Raw genomic sequence first — 20,587 nt, 5'->3', positions numbered from 1 at the left:
CTTATACTTAAGAATGGAGTGAACAGAGGTGAGGAAATCATAACATGTAAATATATACACTGAAGCAATACAGAAAATACGCATAAGGTGTACAATACTAATTCTGCAAATAGTTAGGAGGTAACAGTTAATGTTAATGACTCTGTCATCTTCAACACTTTTTCTCATCAGGAAACTCAGCATGTCAGTGTTGCCAAGTAGGGTGAATGAAGCCATTACTTCTGCAAAACACAAACGTGTTTTGATCTTGCCAAATTAGGTCTCAGTCATTCACTATTTTTACTTCTAGATATAGTTATACATAGAGGCATTCCATGGAATTATCTAGATTCACTGGGAAAGGAAGAGGACAAAGTAGAAAACCATTGCCTTATATTTAATATAAGTATTTTTCAGTAGGGAGCACAAGTATTGTTCAGTAATTCTACAATTTTGTGTTTAAATGACAGGCCAGATATTTCTCATTATGCAATGTGCCAAGACAATGACATATTGGAGAGCCCCTCTATGTGAAAGTAGGAATGTCATGGGAAATCATGGCCTTCCTTCTATACCCGTGTCTCCTATAAGTCCTTGAATTATTTATTTGGTGCTTCACGAGTAAAATGAAATAAAAGAACCTTCAACACAGTACAAATGGACATTCTTAAACATTATCCAAATGGAACCAGATTTTGTGGACTAGCTGAACTCACTCCAAGGCAATCAGATAACTAGAAATGTCACTGAGGTGACATTTGTTACTCCTACAATATGGTACATATATAAATTTGCAAGGCATCTGGGCTATCTTCTATTTCCCACTCACCAAATCCTGTCAGCATAATGTTACTAATATAGTCAACCAACATACTATCCTGTGAGTTTCTAAGTGGACAAATCACTCCAGATGTAACTGTTACACAAAAACCATAATTCAAAAGAGGACCTGTCACAGAGGTGATAAAAACTTAGTTTTGAAAACACAAATGGAAGCTGTATTGAAGAGTTTTTCTTTAAAAGGCACAAAAAGTATAAAGAGAGGGGAGATTCCAAGATGATGGAGTAGGAACACCCTACTCCATCACCTTCTCTCATGGGCACACCAAAATTACAACTATATACAGAGCTACTATTGATTAGAATAACCCAAAGACTAGCAGAAAAGATTTTCCACAACTAAAGATATAAAGAAGGAACCACAACAAGATGTTTAGGAGGGGCACAGACCCATACACCTGGACAGGAAACCCACAGATGTATGTATAATCATAATTGCAGAGATTCTCCCCACGGAGCAACAGGTTCCAGTCCTACATCAGGTTCCATAGTCCAGGGGTCTTGCACTAGGACGATGAGTACTCAGAAATTCTGGCTTTGAAGATCAGTGGGACTTGCTTTCTGGAGAACTAGAGAGCTATAGGAAATAGAGATTCCACTCTTAAAGGGCACATGCTAAATCTCACATGCCCTGTGACCCAAGGCAGAGGAGTAACTTGAAAGGAACCTGAGGACCCACTTGCTGATTTTGGAGTGCAACTGATACCAGTTCCAGGTATCACCACAAGACCCAAAGCCAGCTTCCCTGGCACCTGGATTCACCTACCACTAAGTATGCAACACAAGCTCCAGGACCACCCAGGCACCAGAACCAGCCACCTCATGAACTAGCCTACCTGCCAGCAGCCAGCAGCCTTTTACAAGGTAGGGTCTGGCAACCAGCTGGGCCAGAGGTCAGCGATGTCTACCAGACCACCCATAGTAGTAAGCTTGTCATAATAGAAAAATCCGGAACAACAAAAGACCCAAATCGCCAAAGCAATCCTGAGAAACAAAAACCAAGCAGGAGGCATAACTCTCCCAGACTTCAAGAAATACTACAAAGCCACAGTCATTAAAACAGTGTGGTACTGGTATCAGAACAGACAGACAGACCAATGGAACAGGATAGAGAACCCGGAAATAAACCCTGGCACCTATGGTCAATTAATCTTTGACAAGGGAGGCAAGAACATAAAATGGGAAAAAGAAAGTCTATTCAGCAAGCATTGCTGGGAAACCTGGACAGCTGTATGCAAAGCAATGAAACTAGAACACACCCTCACACCATGCACAAAAATAAACGCAAAATGGCTGAAAGACTTAAATATACGACAGGACACCATCAAACTCCTAGAAGAAAACATAGGCAAAACACTCTCTGACATCAACATCATGAATATTTTCTCAGGTCAGTCTCCTGAAGCAATAGAGATTAGAGCAAAAATAAACCCATGGGACCTCATCAAACTGAAAAGCTTTTGCACAGCAAAGGAAACCCAAAAGAAAACAAAAAGACAACTTTCAGAATGGGAGAAAACAGTTTCAAATGATGCAACGGACAAGGGCTTAATCTCTAGAATATATAAACAACTTATACAACCCAACAGCAAAAAAGCCAATCAATCAATGGAAAAATGGGCAAAAGACCTGAATAGACATTTCTCCAAAGAAGATACACACATGGCCAGCAAACACATGAAAAAATGCTCAACATCGCTGATTATAAGAGAAATGCAAATCAAAACTACCATGAGATACCACCTCACACCAGTCAGAATGGCCATCATTAATAAATCCACAAATAACAAGTGCTGGAGGGGCTGTGGAGAAAAGGGAACCCTCCTGCACTGTTGATGGGAATGTAAACTGGTTCAGCCACTATGGAGAACAGTTTGGAGATACCTTAGAAATCTATACATAGAACTTCCATATGTGCCGCATCCCACTCTTGGGCATCTATCCGGACAAAACTCTACTTAAAAGAGACACGTGCACCCACATGTTCATTGCAGCCTTATTCACAATAGCCAGGACATGGAAACAACCCAAATGTCCATCGACAGATGATTGGATTGGGAAGAAGTGGTATATATACACAATGGAATACTACTCAGCCATAAAAAAGAATGAAATAATGCCATTTGCAGCAACATGGATGGAACTAGAGACTCTCATCCTGAGTGAAATGAGCCAGAAAGACAAAATTACTGAATCAATTTTATTACTGGCTATTGATCTGTTCATATTTTCTATTTCTTCCTGGTTCAGTCTTGGAAATCATAGATTTCTAGGAATTTATCCATTTCCTCTAGGTTGTCCATTTTTTTACCATCAAATACCATATGATATCACTTGTAACTGGAATGTAATATCCAGCACAAATGAACATCTCCTCAGAAAAGAAAATCATGGACTTGGAGAAGAGACTTGTGGCTGCCTGATGGGAGGGGGAGGGAGTGGGAGGGATCGGGAGCTTGGGCTTATCAGACACAACTTAGAATAGATTTACAAGGAGATCCTGCTGAATAGCATTGAGAACTTTGTCTAGATACTCATGTTGCAACAGAAGAAAGGGTGGGGGGAAAATGTAATTGTAATGTATACATGTAAGGATAACCTGACCCCCTTGCTGTACAGTGGGAAAATAAAAAAATTATAAAAAAAAAAAAGAAAAATCCAAGCATCCAACCTAGGGAACACCACAGAGCATATATATCTGGTGGTGAGAAGTAAGTGTGCTGCTGGGACACACAGGACATCTCCTAGAAAAGGCCACTTCTCCAAGGTCAAGAAACCAATTTACCAAACACATAGAAATAGAAACAAGGCAAGATGAGGCAACAGAGAAGTATGTTCCAAATGAAGGAACAAGATAAAAACCTGGAAGAAGGACTACATGAATTGGAGCTACCTGATAGCTAAAGGTAATTATTAAAGATATTAAAATAACATGGGAGAAGATTAAATGAACAGAGTGATAAGTTAGCAGTTAAAAAAAAAGTTAGAAAATAAAAAGAAAAACCAAACAGGGATGAATAATACAGTAACTGAAATGAAAATTACACAAGAAGGAATCAACAGTAGGTTAAGTGATACAGAGGAAAGGGCCAGTGAGCTGGAAGACAGAATAGTGCAAATCAGTGAAGCTGAACAAAAAACTTCTGAAAGACAAAACAAAAACACAACTACCCAAAATCTATGGGATGTAGCAAAAGCCATTCTAAGAGGGAAGTTATCAGCAATACAAGCCTACTTTAGGAGACAAAAAAATCTCAGATAAACATCCTAACCTTATATCTAAAGGAACTAGAAAAAAGAAGAACAGGAGTTCCCGTCGTGGCTCAGTGGTTAACAAATCTGACCAGGAACCATGAGGTTGCGGGTTTGATCCCTGGCCTTGCTCAGTGGGTTAAGGATCCAGCGTAGCCATGAGCTGTGGTGTAGGTCACAGAAGTGGCTTGGATCCTGCATTGCTGTGGCTCTGGCATAGGACAGTGGCTACAGCTCCTATTAGACTCCTAGCCTGGGAACCTCCATATGCTGCAGGAGTGGCCCTAGAAAAGGCAAAAAGACAAAAAAAAAAAAAAAAAAAAAGAAAGAAAAGACAAAAAAAGAAAAAGAAAAAGAAAAGAGAACAAATAAAACCCCAAAGTAGTAGAAGGAAAGAAAGATCAGAGCAAAAATAAGTTAAATAGGGACTGAGAAAAACAACAGAAAATATCAATGAAACTAAGACCTGGTTCAAAGCTGATAAATGTCTAGATAGTCTCATGAAAAAAAAAAGACAAATAAAATAATAAAATCAGAAATGAAAAAGGAAATGTTATAACCAACACTAACCAACATGAAATACAAGGAATTTATAAGAAATTACTGTAAACAAATCTATTTAAAAAAATGGACAACCTAGAGGAAATGGATAAATTCCTAGAAATCTATGATTTCCAAGACTGAACCAGGAAGAAATAGAAAATATGAACAGATCAATAGCCAGTAATAAAATTGATTCAGTAATTTTAAAAAACTCCCAACAAACAAAAGTTCAGGAACAGTTGGCTTCACAAATGAATTCTACCAGACATTTAGAGAAGAGTTAACACCTGTCTTTCTCAAACTATTCCAAAAAAATTGCCAAGGAAGTAATGCTTCCAAACTCATTCTACAAAGCCAGCGTTACCCTGCTACAAAAAACAAGGACATCACACAAAAAAGAAAATTACAGACCAATTATCACTAATGAACATAGATGCAAAAATCTTCAACAAAATATTAGTAAATAGAATTCAATAATACATTAAAAGAATTATACACCTTTATCATGTGGGGTTTATCCCAGGGATGCAAGTATGTTTCAATATCCATAGTAAGTGTGATACCTCACATTAACAAGTTGAAGAATAAAATTCATTATTATCTCAACAGATGAAGAAAAACCTTTTGACAAAATTCAACAACCATTTATGATAAAAAAAAAAAAAACTCTCAACAAAATGGGTATAGAGGAGATATACCTCAACATAACAGAGGTCATATATAAGCCCATGTTAATATCATACTTAATAAAAGATAAAAGCATTTCCTCTAGGATCAGGAACAAGACAATTAGGTCCACTCTCTCACTTTTATTCAACATAGTATTAGAAATTCTAGCCACAGAAATCAGACAAGAAAAAGAAAAAAGAGGCATCCAAGTTAGAAAGAAGTAAAACTGTCACTGTTTGCAGATGACATGATACTATACATAGAAAATACTGAAGATGCTGTCAAAAAAAAAAAAAACCTTCTAGAACTCATCAATTCAGTAAAGTTGCAGGATACAAAATTAATATATAGAAATGGTGCGGAGTTCCTGTTGTGGTGCAGTAGAAACGAATTCAAATAAGAACCATGAGGTTGTGGGTTCCATCCCTGGCCTCACTCGGTAGGTTAAGGATCTGGCGTTGCCATGAGCTGTGGTGTAGTTTGCAGATGTGGCTCGGATCTGATGTTGCTATGGCTGTGGCTGTGGCTGGCAGCTGTAGCTCCAACTAGACCCCTAGCCTAGAAACCTCCATATGCCGCAGGTGCATCCCTAAAAAGCGAAAAAGAAAGAAAGAAAGAAAAAGTCTTGCTATTCTATAATACTAACAATGAGCTATCAGAAAGAGAAATGAAGAAAATAATTCCATTTAAAATTACATCAAAAAATAAAATATTTAGAATAAATTTAAATTAAGAGGTCAAAGACCTGTACTTGGAAAACTATAAGGCACTAATAAAATCCATTGAAGACGATACAAACAAATGGATCGATATATGGTACTCATATATTGGCAGTGTTAATATTGTTAAAATGACCGTATTCTCCAAGGCAATCTACAGATTCAATGCAATCCTATCAAAATGTCAACAGAATTTTTTTCAAAAATTAGAATAATTCTAAAACATGTATGGAAATACCTAAGATCCCAAATAGACAACACAATTCTGAGAAACAAGGACAAAGCTGGAGACATTATTCTTCTTCATTTCAAACCATACTATAATACTACAGTTATGAAAATAGAATGGGACTAGCACAAAAGCAGACACAGAGATAAATGAAACAGATTAGAGATCCCAGAAATGAATCCACACTTCTATGGGAAATTAATCTATTAATTACTGTGTGACTTCACTTGTATGTGGTACCTAAAAAGCAATACAAATGAATAAATATACAACAGAAAAAGTGTCATAGATACAGAGGACAAAATGGTAATAGCCAGAGGGGAGGAAGTTGGTGGGGAAAAGAAAGATATAGGTAACGGGAGATTAGGAGGTTAAAAACTTCCAATAACAAGATAAATGTGGAGTTCCCATCCTGACTCAGAGGAAACGAATCTGACTAATATCCATGAGGACGCATGTTCAATCCCTGGCCTTGCTCAGTGGGTTAAGGATCTGGCATTGCCGTGAGCTGTGGTGTTAAGTTGTAGATGCAGCTCAGATCCTGTGTTGCTGTGGCTGTGGTGTAGGCCAGTGGCTACAGCTCTGATTTGACCCCTAGCATGGGAATCTAACCTGGGAAACTCCATATGCTGTGGGCAGCCTTAAAAAGACCAAAAAAAAAAAAAAAAAAAAAGGATTAAATGTGCCATGACTATGAAATGTGCAGTGTGGAGAATATAGTCAATAATTATGTAATATATTTGTCTGGTGTCAGATGATAATGAGAAAGCGATACAGTGATTGTTTTGAAATGTGTAGACATATCCAAGCAATGTGATGTGCACCAGGAACTAACCCAGTGTTGTAGGTCAAATATACTTCAAAAACAAACAAAATCATAGAAAATGAGATTAGATCTGTGATTTTCAGAGGCAGATGGTAGGGTAGGGGGTAATCAAATGAAGGTAATCAAAAAGTAGAATCTTCCACTTTCTAGATAAACAAGCACTACGGATGACATGCACAACATGATAAATAGAATTAACACTGCTCTCTCTATGTGACAAACGACGAGAGTTCTTAAGTAAATCCTGAGTTCTCATCACAAGTCAAAAAATGTTTTCCTTCTATTTTTGTAATTTTGTATGTACGTCAGATGATGAATGTTCACTAAACTTATTGTGGTAATCATTTCATGACAAATGTCAGTCAAATAATTATGCCTTAAACTTACACAGTGTTGTGTGTTAGTTATACTTCAATAAAACTGGAAGGAAAGAAGAGTAATCAAATGATTTTTAATTTAAAAATGCATACTAACGACTTAAGTAATTAAAGCATGTGAAAAGACAAATGTATTTTAACTACTATTTATCAGTCTATAGTTTGCCCAGCACTATTTCAGAACTACAAGTTATAGTTGATTCCATATAATATATCTGCATAGCCATGTGAGAGATTTTATCCACTAACAAAGCAATATGACCTTCCCACCTTTGGAAGCATCCATGTTCTCCATAGAACTCAGTTTTTCCAAGTGTAAAATTGGGGTGTGCTCTAGATCATTTCTCTAAAGGGCCATACGTTTTTGATGTTTAAGGGACTGCCATACTCCATCTAGCTTAGTCTCCTATTTGCATATAGAACAATCTAGACAGTGATGCCTGAAATAAAGTTGTCTACCCTAGTGCAATGTCCTAATAATTCACTCTTTCAATCTGAGTTAAATTCCCTTTTACAATAATTAACTTATGGCATCCATGTCTCATCTTTGTCATTGAAGTTCATTCAAATTCCATGTGTTTATGGAATAAGTAGACATAACAACATTATCTTCAATTTATAGATGAGCAAACTAAAACCCAGAGAAAGCAGGATTCTATGCAATAGGGACATTACATGTGACTACATAAATTTCCTGAATGGCTGTAGTTCACATTTGGCTGTTAACAAAGCCCACTGAAACTTACTTCCACACAATTGTCCCTGGAGGGTGAAGTAGAAGAGATGTCAGCCCCCTCCCCCCTCCCCATGGGACTGTAGGAAGGAAGAGCTTACTTGCCAGAAAGCAAGACTCCAGAGGTCAAAGCCTAGGGATATCGCTGCTAGTGCTTTCAAAAAGGCTGAAGAGAGAAGGGGCGAGCTCAGAAAACTGTACTGAAAGAGTGCAGTGACACCACCAAGGAGGGGCATGTCAGAAGAGGAGACCTGGAAACCTGCTGAGCTCAAAAAGGAGCCTCCACAAGAAACAGCAAAGAATAAGGAGCAGCCAAGGCAGGCAACGCACCTCACGGCGGATTCACATCCAGGTAGTGGCTGTCAGCAGAGAATACTCCGGGAGGGAGATAGAGGTGTGGTGATGAAACTTTATTAAAGTTAAAAACATTGGGAACAGGGAAGACAGCCAGGATTTCCCCCTAGCGTTAATGCTTTACAAGTAAGTGTGCCGGGAGAGGAGGACCTTTACACTCTGCTCATAAAAGGCCAATTTACCACTCAGTTTTCTGACCCAGCTGAGTTTCAGGGTCCATTTAAGACCAAGTTTAGTACAGACAGGGTTTAAATGGCCAGATAAAGCTAGTATATGGTACTCATATTCTTTTCCCCACGACTGCTTGTGGAAACTGCTTCTCTTCCCATTAGACAGATGAGTATATCACATAATGAAAATACAATGTAGTACTGACTAAATTGTATACACCACATAACTGGAGCGGTTTTAGTTGTTAATGTGTAAACCAGGGGTATTCTTATGTCTTCCCGGGGGAAAAATGATTATTTCTGTGCAGAGAGAACAAGACATTATAAAAAATGAATGATGACTGAGATGTCAAGGCAACAGGAAGATGAGAAATTTTTATACTACAGGAGAGAGTTGCGGCTAGGGGAAAAATTGATTTTCTGTATGTAAGAACAAAATTTATTATTTTTTAGAAGTTTTTAAAATTTTTTTATTATACTTGATTTACAATGTTCTGTCAATTTCTGCTGTACATCCAAGTGACCCAGATATATATATATAAACATTTTTTTCTTTTTCTCACATTATCCTCCATCAAACAAAATTTAAAGTGTGAATTTTTACTGATGCAGAAGAGATTGCTATTTTTTTTTAGATGAAAATCTGCCCCAATTCCTCCTTGCTCTGTCTCCATCTCTGTCTCTCTTTTACAAGTGAGAAACCAAGACTAGGCATATTAAGAAATCTGTTCAAAATAATATGGCTAGTAAGTAGTGACAGTCTCAGTACTGGAATTCTTAACGATTTCAGGTCCTAAGATTATAAAAACTAACCGATTATTATCCTAGATTAAGATTATAAAACCTAACTGATTATTATCCTAGATTGTGTCTAGATAATAAGGACATCCTGACAAGACAGAGAATAATACATTTATTCAATAAGAAATAAAAATCTTGGAGTTCCCGTCGTGGCGCAGTGGTTAACGAATCCGACTAGGAACCATGAGGTGGCGGGTTCGGTCCCTGCCCTTGCTCAGTGGGTTAACGATCCGGCGTTGCCGTGAGCTGTGGTGTAGGTCGCAGACGCGGCTCGGATCCCGCGTTGCTGTGGCTCTGGCGTAGGCCGGTGGCTACAGCTCCGATCTCCGATTCAACCCCTAGCCTGGGAACCTCCATATGCCGCGGGAGCGGCCCAAGAAATAGCAACAACAACAACAACAACAAAAGACAAAAAGACAAAAGACAAAAAAAAAAAAAAAAAAAGAAATAAAAATCTTCTTATTTGTTTGTTTGTTTGTTTGTTTGTTTTTTTTTTTTGGTCTTTTTGCTATTTCTTTGGGCTGCTCCCGCGGCATATGGAGGTTCCCAGGCTAGGGGTCGAATCGGAGCTGTAGCCACTGGCCTCCGCCAGAGCCACAGCAACGCAGGATCTGAGCCGCGTCTGCAACCTACACCACAGCTCACGGCAACGCCGGATCCTTAACCCACTGAGCAAGGGCAGGGACCGAACCCGCAACCTCGTGGTTCCTAGTCAGATTCGTTAACCACCGCGCCACGACGGGAACTCCAGAAATAAAAATTTTCTTGTGCAAGGTATGCTGTAACCTTGGGATGAAAATTAAAATGAGATAAAGTCCTTGTAGGAATTCACAGTCCAGTGGGGAAATCAGGCACACAAAGGGGTGAATTGCAACATGCTTAGTAATTCTACCATAGAATTGTGAATGAAGTACTGTGGAGGCTACAAAGAATGAGCGGCCATTTGGGGGAAAGGGGAGAAGGCTTTTACTTAGTAAATCACACACAAATGAGCTCTTAAAAGGGTAATAGAAATGTTTCAGGCATCAGTGTAACAGGGCCATTCCATATGAAAGGGACGAATGTCTAAGGAAATAGAAAAATGTTTGGCTACAGCACAAATTTGTAGGATGGAGCACAGAGAGAAGAAGCTAGGAAGTATGTGGACATCAGATTATGTGTCTCTGTTCCTATAGGTGGTGCCAGTAGATATGGACTTTCCCCTGGGCACTGTGCTGCAATAAATAAATAATAAATAAATAAATAAATCAAGGAAGTGTCTAGGAAATCTCTAAGAATTTCTTCTGAAATTGCTTCCGAAGAGATTCTGTAGCTCCGTGATGAGAGATTACTTAGTTTCTCTGTGGTTTAGACCCTTATTTAGGGTGCCCACCTGTCTCAGTTTGCCCTGGACTCTCTTAGGTTGAACAAGGAAAATCTCATAACCCAGGAAATTGCTTCGTCCCCAAAGCACCTGTTTTCACTCACTGCTGAGTAGTCTCTGTGCCACTGAAGGAGACTGAGAGGAATAAAGTTATGGACACACAGGGATTCAGGATGTAGAAGAGCTAGAGAGCAGCCACTACTGAAACCTTAGCTCTTTTGCATACTAGGAGTCTAGCATAAAAGCAAAATTCATTTCACATTTTCTAAAGACATCTAAGTGATTCTGAGTGGTCCCTGAATTTTCAAGAAGGTATCCCACCATTTTATATGTTTGCTTCCAGTTGGTCAACAGACTGTTAGAGGTAATATTGGTGGGGAAAAGGTGACACTGGGAAGGATACACCTTCCACAACCCCTCAGTGTCTGGAAGAGCTCTGGCATCGCTTGATCCACTTTTCTGCTTTCTTCCTCTCACTATGGCTGATGCCAGTCACCAGTAGTCCTGGGAGAAAAGGCTCTTTGTGATGCTGCTTCAAATTTGAAGGACTCAAATCTACTATTGGACAACTCACAGTAAGCCACATTCGCTTCAGACTTGAGACATAAACGCAATGCCTGAATTTGCCTAATGTAGAACCACGACACATAGCAGTTAGAAAATAATAGCTAATGTTATTGAGTGGCGTTGTGCATTATGTGAATTTATTTAATCCTTATAACAACCCCAAAAAGTAGACACTATGATTGTTCCCATTTCTAAAAATAGGCAAAGAAAGGTTAAATGGCTTTTCCGAGATTGCCAGTGAGTATAAGTAGAAGAACTAGGATTTTAAAAACAGGTCTGACTTCAGAGGCCATGCTATTGTGATATAATATATGCTACCTTACTGAATGGATATATGGACAGACAGATGGGTGGATGGATGGATGGAAAGATGGATGGCATTTATCCAGAACCATACAGAATAGATTCCCTGGGGCTCAAGATTTTGTATTGCTTCACTGAATGATTGAAAAATGGCTTGTGTATTTTTGAAATTTATGAAAATAGATATTTCTAGCATAATTTCAAAGATTCTGAATATTTTATGTTTGATATACAGTTCAGAGAGTACATTTAAAAAAAATCTACACAGATTTTTATTTGGCATACTTACATTAAGAAATATAGTCCCAACTCTCATTAAATAAATAAGTTGTAACCTAATTCTCTAGTACATAGATCAGAGGTCAAACGGAAGGAAAGCCACAGCCATTTCTTCAATAGACTGGTTTAGGTTTTATATGATTGTTCTTCTTTCAGACATGAAAGTCTCTGTGTATGGTCTTTCCTTCACTTTCCTGAATTATATACATATAACCTGTGACATAGGTTCTAACCTTGGAGGGAACAATTGCTCTCTGGAACCAAGCAGAATCTCAGAATCAGAAGTTGGGGTGGGAAGTATGGGGAGAAAGAATGATTAAGAACAAGAGCTATCACATGAGCAAGATATCTGTTTATGAGATCCTTTTCTGTCCATATTTGGGAGGGACATAATATATATATTCCATGCCTAGAGAATTTAAAGGGCATTGAATTTTCCCTTTGGCTACTTCTTTTGGCAGATGTGAACAGAAAGGAAATGCAAAGTGGAAACCAGACTTCTGTGTCTCACTTCATTTTAGTGGGCCTGCACCACCCGCCACAGCTGGGAGTACCACTCTTCCTAGCCTTCTTCCTCATCTATGCCCTCACCATCTCTGGAAATGGGCTCATCATTCTCACTATCTTGGTGGACACCCAGCTCCACCGTCCCATGTACTGGTTCCTATGTCACCTCTCTTTCTTGGACATGACCATTTCTTCTGCCATTGTCCCCAAGATGCTAGCTGGCTTTCTTTTGGATAGTAGGATTATCTCCTTTGGGGGCTGTGTAATCCAACTTTTTTCTTTCCATTTCCTGGGCTGCACTGAATGCTTCCTTTACACACTCATGGCTTATGATCGTTTCCTGGCCATTTGCAAGCCTTTACATTACGCCACCATCATGACCCATAGTGTCTGTAACTACCTAGCCATTGGCACCTGGCTGGGAGGCACCCTCCACTCACTTTTCCAAACAAGCTTCGTATTCCGGCTGCCTTTCTGTGGTCCAAACCGGGTAGACAATTTCTTCTGTGACATTCCTGCCATGCTGCGTCTAGCCTGTGCTGACACCACCATCAATGAGTTGGTCACCTTTGTGGACATTGGATTCCTGGTCCTCACCTGCTTTGGGCTTATCCTCACTTCCTATGGCTACATAGTGGCAGCCATCCTGCAAATCCGATCTGTCAATGGGCGCCGCAATGCCTTCTCTACCTGTGCCTCCCACCTTACTGTTGTCATTGTTTACTATGTGCCTTGCTCCTTCATTTACCTTCGTCCTGGCTCCCAGGAACCCCTGGATGGAATGGTAGCTGTCTTCTACACTGTCATCACTCCCTTGCTTAACCCCATCATCTACACACTCCGCAACAAAGAAATGAAGGCAGCACTGTGGAGGCTGGGAGGTCGCAAGGATGTGCAGCCTCACTGACATCATGCATTGCAAGCATGCAGGAGATACTAAAATCTGGGGCATCAGATAGGACATGAGATAATTGGGGAGATTAAAGGTAGAAAGCAAAAGAAGGATTCATGCAGAGAGTAGAAGACACCTAGGTACAGAGGTATCTTGGAGTAGAAGACTCCTAGGTACAGAGGTGTCTAGGTGTCCTAGGTACAGAGGGAACAGAAAGTTTCACATTGTAACTTACTCTCAAACATGATTTTCCAGGTTTCTTCATTTAAAACCAATGGAAATCAATCAACTTAACAAGAATGACACCTTGCAGGAAAGGTCTAAGATAAGTAAAGGATCCACATAAAATTCTCTTTCTCTGTGGCATCAGTCTACATGTATATTAATTGCTTCTGATCCTTGAGTTGATATCCATATAGCTTGTTACAGGTTTCAGATAACCTTCTTGCAAACCATGTGATTTAACCTTGACAAAAATTATGTGAGGTAGGTAATATTACTCCCACATAACTATGGGAAAACTGAAATTCAAGGAAGTGACTTTCCCATACTCCTTACTCTCTGCCTTTTACTTTGATTTAAAAAAAAATGGTGGATGTACATGAACATGAATTTGAGAGGGTAAATTCACCACAAGGTGGGGGAGCCATTACATGTGCACAGCATCATGATCTGAGTAGTTCTGGCCTTGTGAGCTTGCACGGGGCTCCACTTAGGTAAAAACTGAAATGGGTATATCAAGGGTAAGCTTCCTTCCCCCATATAAACTCATTTTCCCTGATCTTTCAAGGATATTAATTAAACAGATCATGTGAAATAGTAGAATAATGTATATGCTACCACATGCCAGTGGTTTTTCACAGCTGTTTCATAGCAATGAGTTGAAGAATGAGATGGGACATGTACCTGGTTGCAGCATGATTGACCCAAAGGCTGTTTTATGATAACGTGGCCAGCGTCCAAGTGGGACCCCTCATTCACAGGTTATGGGATACAGGATGCTAGAGATACATTTGTTGATGTTTCAAATGTACATAGGTGAGTATAGCCCAAGAAGTATGACTATGTTCTCCAGAATCAATTCTAATTATTAAGAAAATCAGTATAATGAAAAAGAATTTATTTCTATGGACCAGAAATTTTCTGAGCCAAAATGTGTATGGCCAGTGACTTTTCTCACTGTCTGCTATAAGAGCAGAGCTGCAAGGCTGAACATCAAAATATTCATGAATAGGAAATCCAATTCAAATAATAAAAAACATATTCAGTATAACTCTAAAACTGTAACATCGTTGTCTATTCTAAATGAGTTTATAATCTAATGAGAACAAAGTGCATTTATAGTGAGCAAAGAGATAAAAATCTAAGACTTGAAAATGAATAAGAAATAATTGGTTTATAATTCAGTAAGTACAAGAAGTACTGTAGTAGTTTAGGAAAAGAAGAAGGAGAAAGATCATTAGAATTTGTAAAGCTGGCATTGTGGAAAGTATAAGCTCATCTTAAGTTTGAAGGTCTTATAAAATCTAGTCAGTGAGAAGAAAGGAATAGATAGTATTTTTCAGGTGATAGGAACAATATAAATCCTAAGGATAATTCTAGGAGAATACTCTGGAGAAGTCTATGTGGCACAGGCAGAGCAGCCCTGGGGCTAGGAAGAGGCAATTACAAATTCTATCTTGCAAACATAAAAAACTGCAGTGCCATGGGCACTTCAACATCCCATAGCACAAAAGGAAGCAGAATCAAGTTAATAAGCCTCCTGGGCCAGAAAAGAGATCTGGAAGTCAGATGAAAGCAAACATGAGGACCTCTTTTCTCATCAAGGCCAAGAACACATCATGCACAAAAGTGAAGAGGTACATGAAACTTAATTTGTTGTTTTAATTTTTAATAGAGTAATATAAAATATATCTCATCATTCTAAATTAAGACCTACCCCATAAAAACAGCAAGCAACAAATTTTACTTTATTCTCTGCCAAGAGTTGAAACAGCAGCAGAGTTGCTATGTGAACTTAAGTCTGAGTCCAGAATCTGAATCCTCCATAGAAAGAACTACATAGGATTTCCTGTTGAAACGCAGTGGAAACAAATCCGACTAGTAACCATGAGGTTGCAGATTCGATCCCTGGTCTCAGACCCTCAGTGGGTTAAGGATCTGCTATTGCTGTGAGCTGTGGTGTAGGTCGCAGACGTGGCTCGGATCCCCAGTTGCTGTGGCTGTGGCCTAGGTCGGCAGGTGTAGCTCCAATTGGACCCCTAGCCTGGGAACCTCCATATGTCACACATGTGGCCCTAAAAATAAAAAACAAACAAAAAAAAGAAAAAAGAAAAAGAAAGAACTACCTAGAATAATATTTTTATGAAATTTCACCCTTTTTTATTTTTTTTTTGGCCATTTCTTGGGCTGCTCCCAAGGCATATGGAGGTTCCCAGGCTAGGGGTCTAATCGGAGCTGTAGCCACCAGCCTATGTCACAGCCACACTAACTCAGGATCCGAGCCTCCTCTGCAACCAAACCACAGCTCACGGCAACACCGGATCCTTAACCCACTGAGCAAGGCCAGGGATCAAACCCACAACCTCATGGTTCCTAGTCGGATTCGTTAACCACTGAGCCATGATGGGAATTCCTGTTTTTTTTTTCTTTATATTACTTTAAAGGTGCCCCCTTTTCTTCCGACTTGCAAGGATTCTATGCTTTTATGTCATTCTTATCTTTGTTCCTTTAACATAATGTCTTTTTTTGTCTCTGTCTCTTTAAGGTTTTCTCTTTGTCAATAAATTCAGTATTTTGATTGTGATATAACTTTGTGTGGTTTATTTATGTTTATTCTAATGGATGCTCATTGAATTTTTCTTATCTGTGGATCTTTTTTTGTTTTTTTAGGGTTGCACCTGAGGCAAATGGAGGTCCCCACACTAGGGATCTAATTGGAGCTGGCCTATGCCAAAGCAATGGCCAATCCTTAACCCCCTGAGCAAGACCAGGGATCAAACCTGTGTCCTCATGAATGCTAGCGAAATTCATTTCTGCTGAGCCATGATGGAAACTCCCTGTGGGTCTATGGTTTTCATAAAATTTGTAAAAGTTTCAGCCATTATTTCTCCAAATATTATTTCTGTTTACTTCTCTCCTCTCCTTCTGGTACTCCTATTTCATGCATATTAGATTGCTTAATATTGTCTCACCGGTGACTGAGGCCCTGTTCTTTTTAGTTTTTTTTTTTTTTCTATTCAATTCTGATAATTTCTAACACTTAAAATTTACTGAGATTTTGTGGGTTAAGGATTTGACGTTGCTGTGAGCTGTGGTATAGGTCACAGACATGACTCAGATCCTGCATTGCTGTGGCTGTGGTATATGCTGGCAGCTGCAGCTCCAATTTGACCCCTAGTCTGGGAACTTCCAAATGCCAAAGGTGCAGACCTAAAAAAGCAAACAAAACAGAACGAAACAAAAACTTTACTGAGATTTTTTTCCTCAATACCTGAACTGCTGTTGATTCTTTTCTATATTTTTAATTTCAGTTGTTATTTAATTCACCTCTAAAATTTTCATTTGGGTCTTATAATGACAGATACAGCAGCTTTTATTTTTGGCCTAATAAGCCCTCATACTAAGGTACTAGCCTTTGAGGATTTTTAACCAATGTTCTCTGGCTTATGGGTTTCTACAATGTGAAAACTGTCTTCAGGCATTAAGTTCAGGCCACCTTAGGACTTACTGCATGGTTCCCTTATTTCAGGAATCATAGTTCTGTGTTCCCTTTCGTTCAATGTCTAAAAAGAATTATTTTATAGATTTTTGTCTGTTTTGCTAGGCTTTTACAGTTGGAAGGCATTTCCTGTAGCAATTAATTTTTTATGGACAGAGCAGAAATCTGGTAATGATATTTTTTTCTTTTTAGGGCCACACCTGCAGCTTATGGAAGTTCCCAGGCTAGGAGTCAAATCGGAGCTACAGCTGCTGGCCTACACCACAGCCACAGCAATGCCAGATCCAAGCCACATCATCTATTACCTATACCACAGCTCATGCAATGCTGGATCCTTTAACCCACTTAGCAAAGCCAGGGATAGAACCCACATCCTCATGGATACTAGTTAGGTTCTTAACCCACTGAGCCACGACGGGAACGCCAACCTTTGATTTTTGAATATTGGTTTCATAATCAACTCTTTGCTGAACTATCTTATTTTCCATATTGGTTTACTCATGGGTTTTCCTTTATTTCCTTTTTAAACCTCATATCTGGAATAAAAAGGAGAAAATGAGCAATAAATATTTATAAATCTCCTTTTGATCAGTGTTTACTTAAAATAAAGAGCAACTATGTGTACATTTATAACTGAATCACTTTGTTATGCAGCAGAAATGATCACAACATTATAAATTAAATGTACTTCAATAAAACTTTAGAAAATGAAAGAAAAAATAGAGATATTTCATTCAGTGCAAAAAAAAGGAACAATAATTATGAAGTATAAAATATGTATTGAACTTGTGAGTATTGGTTCCTTCAGATACAATGCTATGAAATGCACTGACAAGAAATTGAAATTAAGTAAAGAATTTTGCATATTAAACAGATAAAAGCAAGATTTTATTGATACTAAATGTAACTGTTTCCTGTCTTATAATCTAAATACCATATTTCTTCCTTTGGACTTTCCTTTTATTCAGTCTAAAGAGGTAAGCAATCTGTACTTATAATGTATTGGCCTAAGCACCTATAGTGTAACATTAACCTCTAACTTGATGCAATTCTTGGATCCTATAGTAATTTTCCCTTTTTCATGTTAAATAATGTTAATTAGTTATATATTTATTTATTACTTTATGTGCATTGTAAACACATAACATTGTATTTATATATGTAACATTTGCTTTTTTGTTATTTAATAAATGGGATATTTATATTTTCTGTTTAAAAAAGCTCTAATTTCAGAAAAAAGTTCCTTGAAATTTCCCAAAGCAGCTGCTAATTTTTAGTATCCAGCTACAACAATGCTTTGTTACTAATTTAAAAAAATGAAAACAAAGCTTATTTCTTCTGCATAAACTTTTCTCTTTTTCCTATCTTTTTATGTTAACTAGGATATTCAGAAAATGTTAAGCAGTAAAAGATAAAAGAGATAGGTATTCTTGATTCTGACTTTCAAGGGAACACAAGAAAACTGTCACCATTAAAACTGATGTCCCCAAAATGACTTGTGATAGTTATCCCTTATCTTGCTTTTAAAATTGATTTAAATTATTATTTTACTAAGATATTCTTTTCATAATGACTACTGAATTTTATTTATTTTTTCTAAATTTATTGGGTGATACTTTCTCCTCCTATTAATTGCTTACTGTGGCAAGAAATATGATGAATGGTTTCCTGATATTAACATATCCTTATATTCTATGCAATTATTATTTCATGTTATGATATTTATTTACTTCTATTTACTTATTTGCATATATATTCATAAATGATATCTGTCTATAATTTTATTTTGTTTACTGATTTTGTTTGAAATTGATATCAAGGTTATGTTAATTTTATGCATAGATTGATAATTTTAAATCTAGTGTCTGAAATATTTTATAAATTCAGTTCTAAGACACATCCTAGTAAAACTACTGGATTTCAAATATGAAGGTAAAATTATCAAGGCCTTCAACCAAAAGGTTAAATAATTTACTTAGGCAAAGGAGTTAGCCTAAGGCATCAGACATTTTAAAACCAATATACAAAGCAAAGAAAAAAAGGAGCAACATATTTTCAAAAACTCAACAAAAGAAAGTATAAACCAACAGTTTTATATTCAGGTAAAATGTCCTTCAAGATCAAGGCTATGAAAAAATAATGCTAAAAATGTAAGAACTTAAAGAATTCTGCATTTATCACCCCTTCCTAAAGAATCTGCTAATGAATGAATATCAACCAACCAAAAGATGATTGGGAAAACTTCAGCAAAAAGACAGTCTGTATTTTAAATTATATAAATGCATACATAAGACTAAAGCAAAGGTGAAATGGAAGTGGAGGACTAGGAAAGGATAAAAAATTAAAAAGTTCATAGTTGGGAGTTCCTGTCGTGGCTCAGTGGTTAACAAATCCAACTAGGAACCATGAGGATGAGGGTTCGATCCCTGGCCTCACTTAGTGGGTTAAGGATCAGGTGTTGCCACAGCTCGGGTCCTGCATTGTTGTGGCTCTGGCGTAGGCCAGTGGCTACAGCTCTGATTGGACCCCTAGCCTGGGAACCTCCATATGCCGCAGGTGCAGCCCTAGAAAAGAAAAAAATTAAATAAATTTCAAAAATTTTTTAAAAAGTTCATTGTCATATAGGCAACAGATGGATATTAAAAGATATTGAAAATATCTGATAACAGACAGTTAAGGATCAATAATAAATAGGAGACTAAACCAGATTTTAAAAAAAAGATAAGGAAAGAAAATTACGGAGAAATAAACTCATAAATGTCAATTCAAAATCATTAAGTAAAACATTTGCAAACAAAATCCAATACCACATTAAATAAAATAATACACCATAATTAAGTGGAATGTGTTGCAGGAATATGAGATTGTTTTAATATTACTGATCCATTAATATCATATACCCTATTAACAAGTGTAGGAAAAACTGTCATATAGCTATATTTACAGATACTTAACAAGTCTTTGACAAAATTCAACATCCATTCTGATCAAAATATTCAAGAAAATAGGGAGTTTCCATTGTGTCTCAGCAGTAATGAACCCGACTAGTATCCATGAGGAGGCAGGTTTGATCCCTGGCCTCACTCAGTGGGTAAAAGATCTGGTATTACAGTGAGCTGTGGGTGTCTCAGATGCTGCTCAGATCTGGCATTGCTGTGTCTGTGGCATAAGCCAGCAGCTGCAGCTCCAATTTGACCACTAGCCTGGAAACCTCCATATGCTACAGGTGTGGCCCTAAAAAGCAAAAGCAAAAAAAAAAAAAATGAGTAAAGAATAACTAAAAATATCCCCATATACAAATACTATGATAGTATACCTAGAAAATCCCAGAGAATCAATTAAAAAAAAAAAAAAAAAAAAAAAACTAGCTCGGAGTTCCCGCCGTGGCGCAGTGGTTAACGAAACCAACTAGGAATCATGAGGTTGCAGGTTCGATCCCTGGCCTTGCTCAGTGGGTTAAAGA

The 20,587-nt window shown here is 37.9% G+C and overlaps 2 protein-coding genes across 2 annotated transcripts in view; both read left to right on the top strand.

Moving 5' to 3' along the window:
• Positions 1-20,587, top strand: part of LOC110262282 (olfactory receptor 10S1) — a 243,652-nt gene that overhangs the window by 213,813 nt on the left and 9,252 nt on the right. The window lies entirely within an intron of this gene.
• On the top strand, positions 12,429-13,418 carry OR10G6 (olfactory receptor family 10 subfamily G member 6). Its single transcript, XM_021102701.2, has one exon. It carries the CDS (start codon positions 12,483-12,485, stop codon positions 13,416-13,418), a length of 936 nt encoding a protein of 311 aa, XP_020958360.1. The 5' UTR covers positions 12,429-12,482.

Source organism: Sus scrofa, chromosome 9 (genome assembly GCF_054392235.1).
Source record: "Sus scrofa isolate SSC_HxYL_T2T_F1_AM1 chromosome 9, Sscrofa_HxYL_maternal_Yorkshire_Landrace_v2.0, whole genome shotgun sequence".
Taxonomy (NCBI): Eukaryota; Metazoa; Chordata; class Mammalia; order Artiodactyla; family Suidae; genus Sus; species Sus scrofa.
This window is presented reverse-complemented; position numbering and strand designations above follow the sequence as displayed.

Bases quoted from the DNA above. Each gene is read 5' to 3' on its own strand.
- OR10G6 (XM_021102701.2), top strand. From the start codon at position 12,483: ATGCAAAGTGGAAACCAGACTTCTGTGTCTCACTTCATTTTAGTGGGC.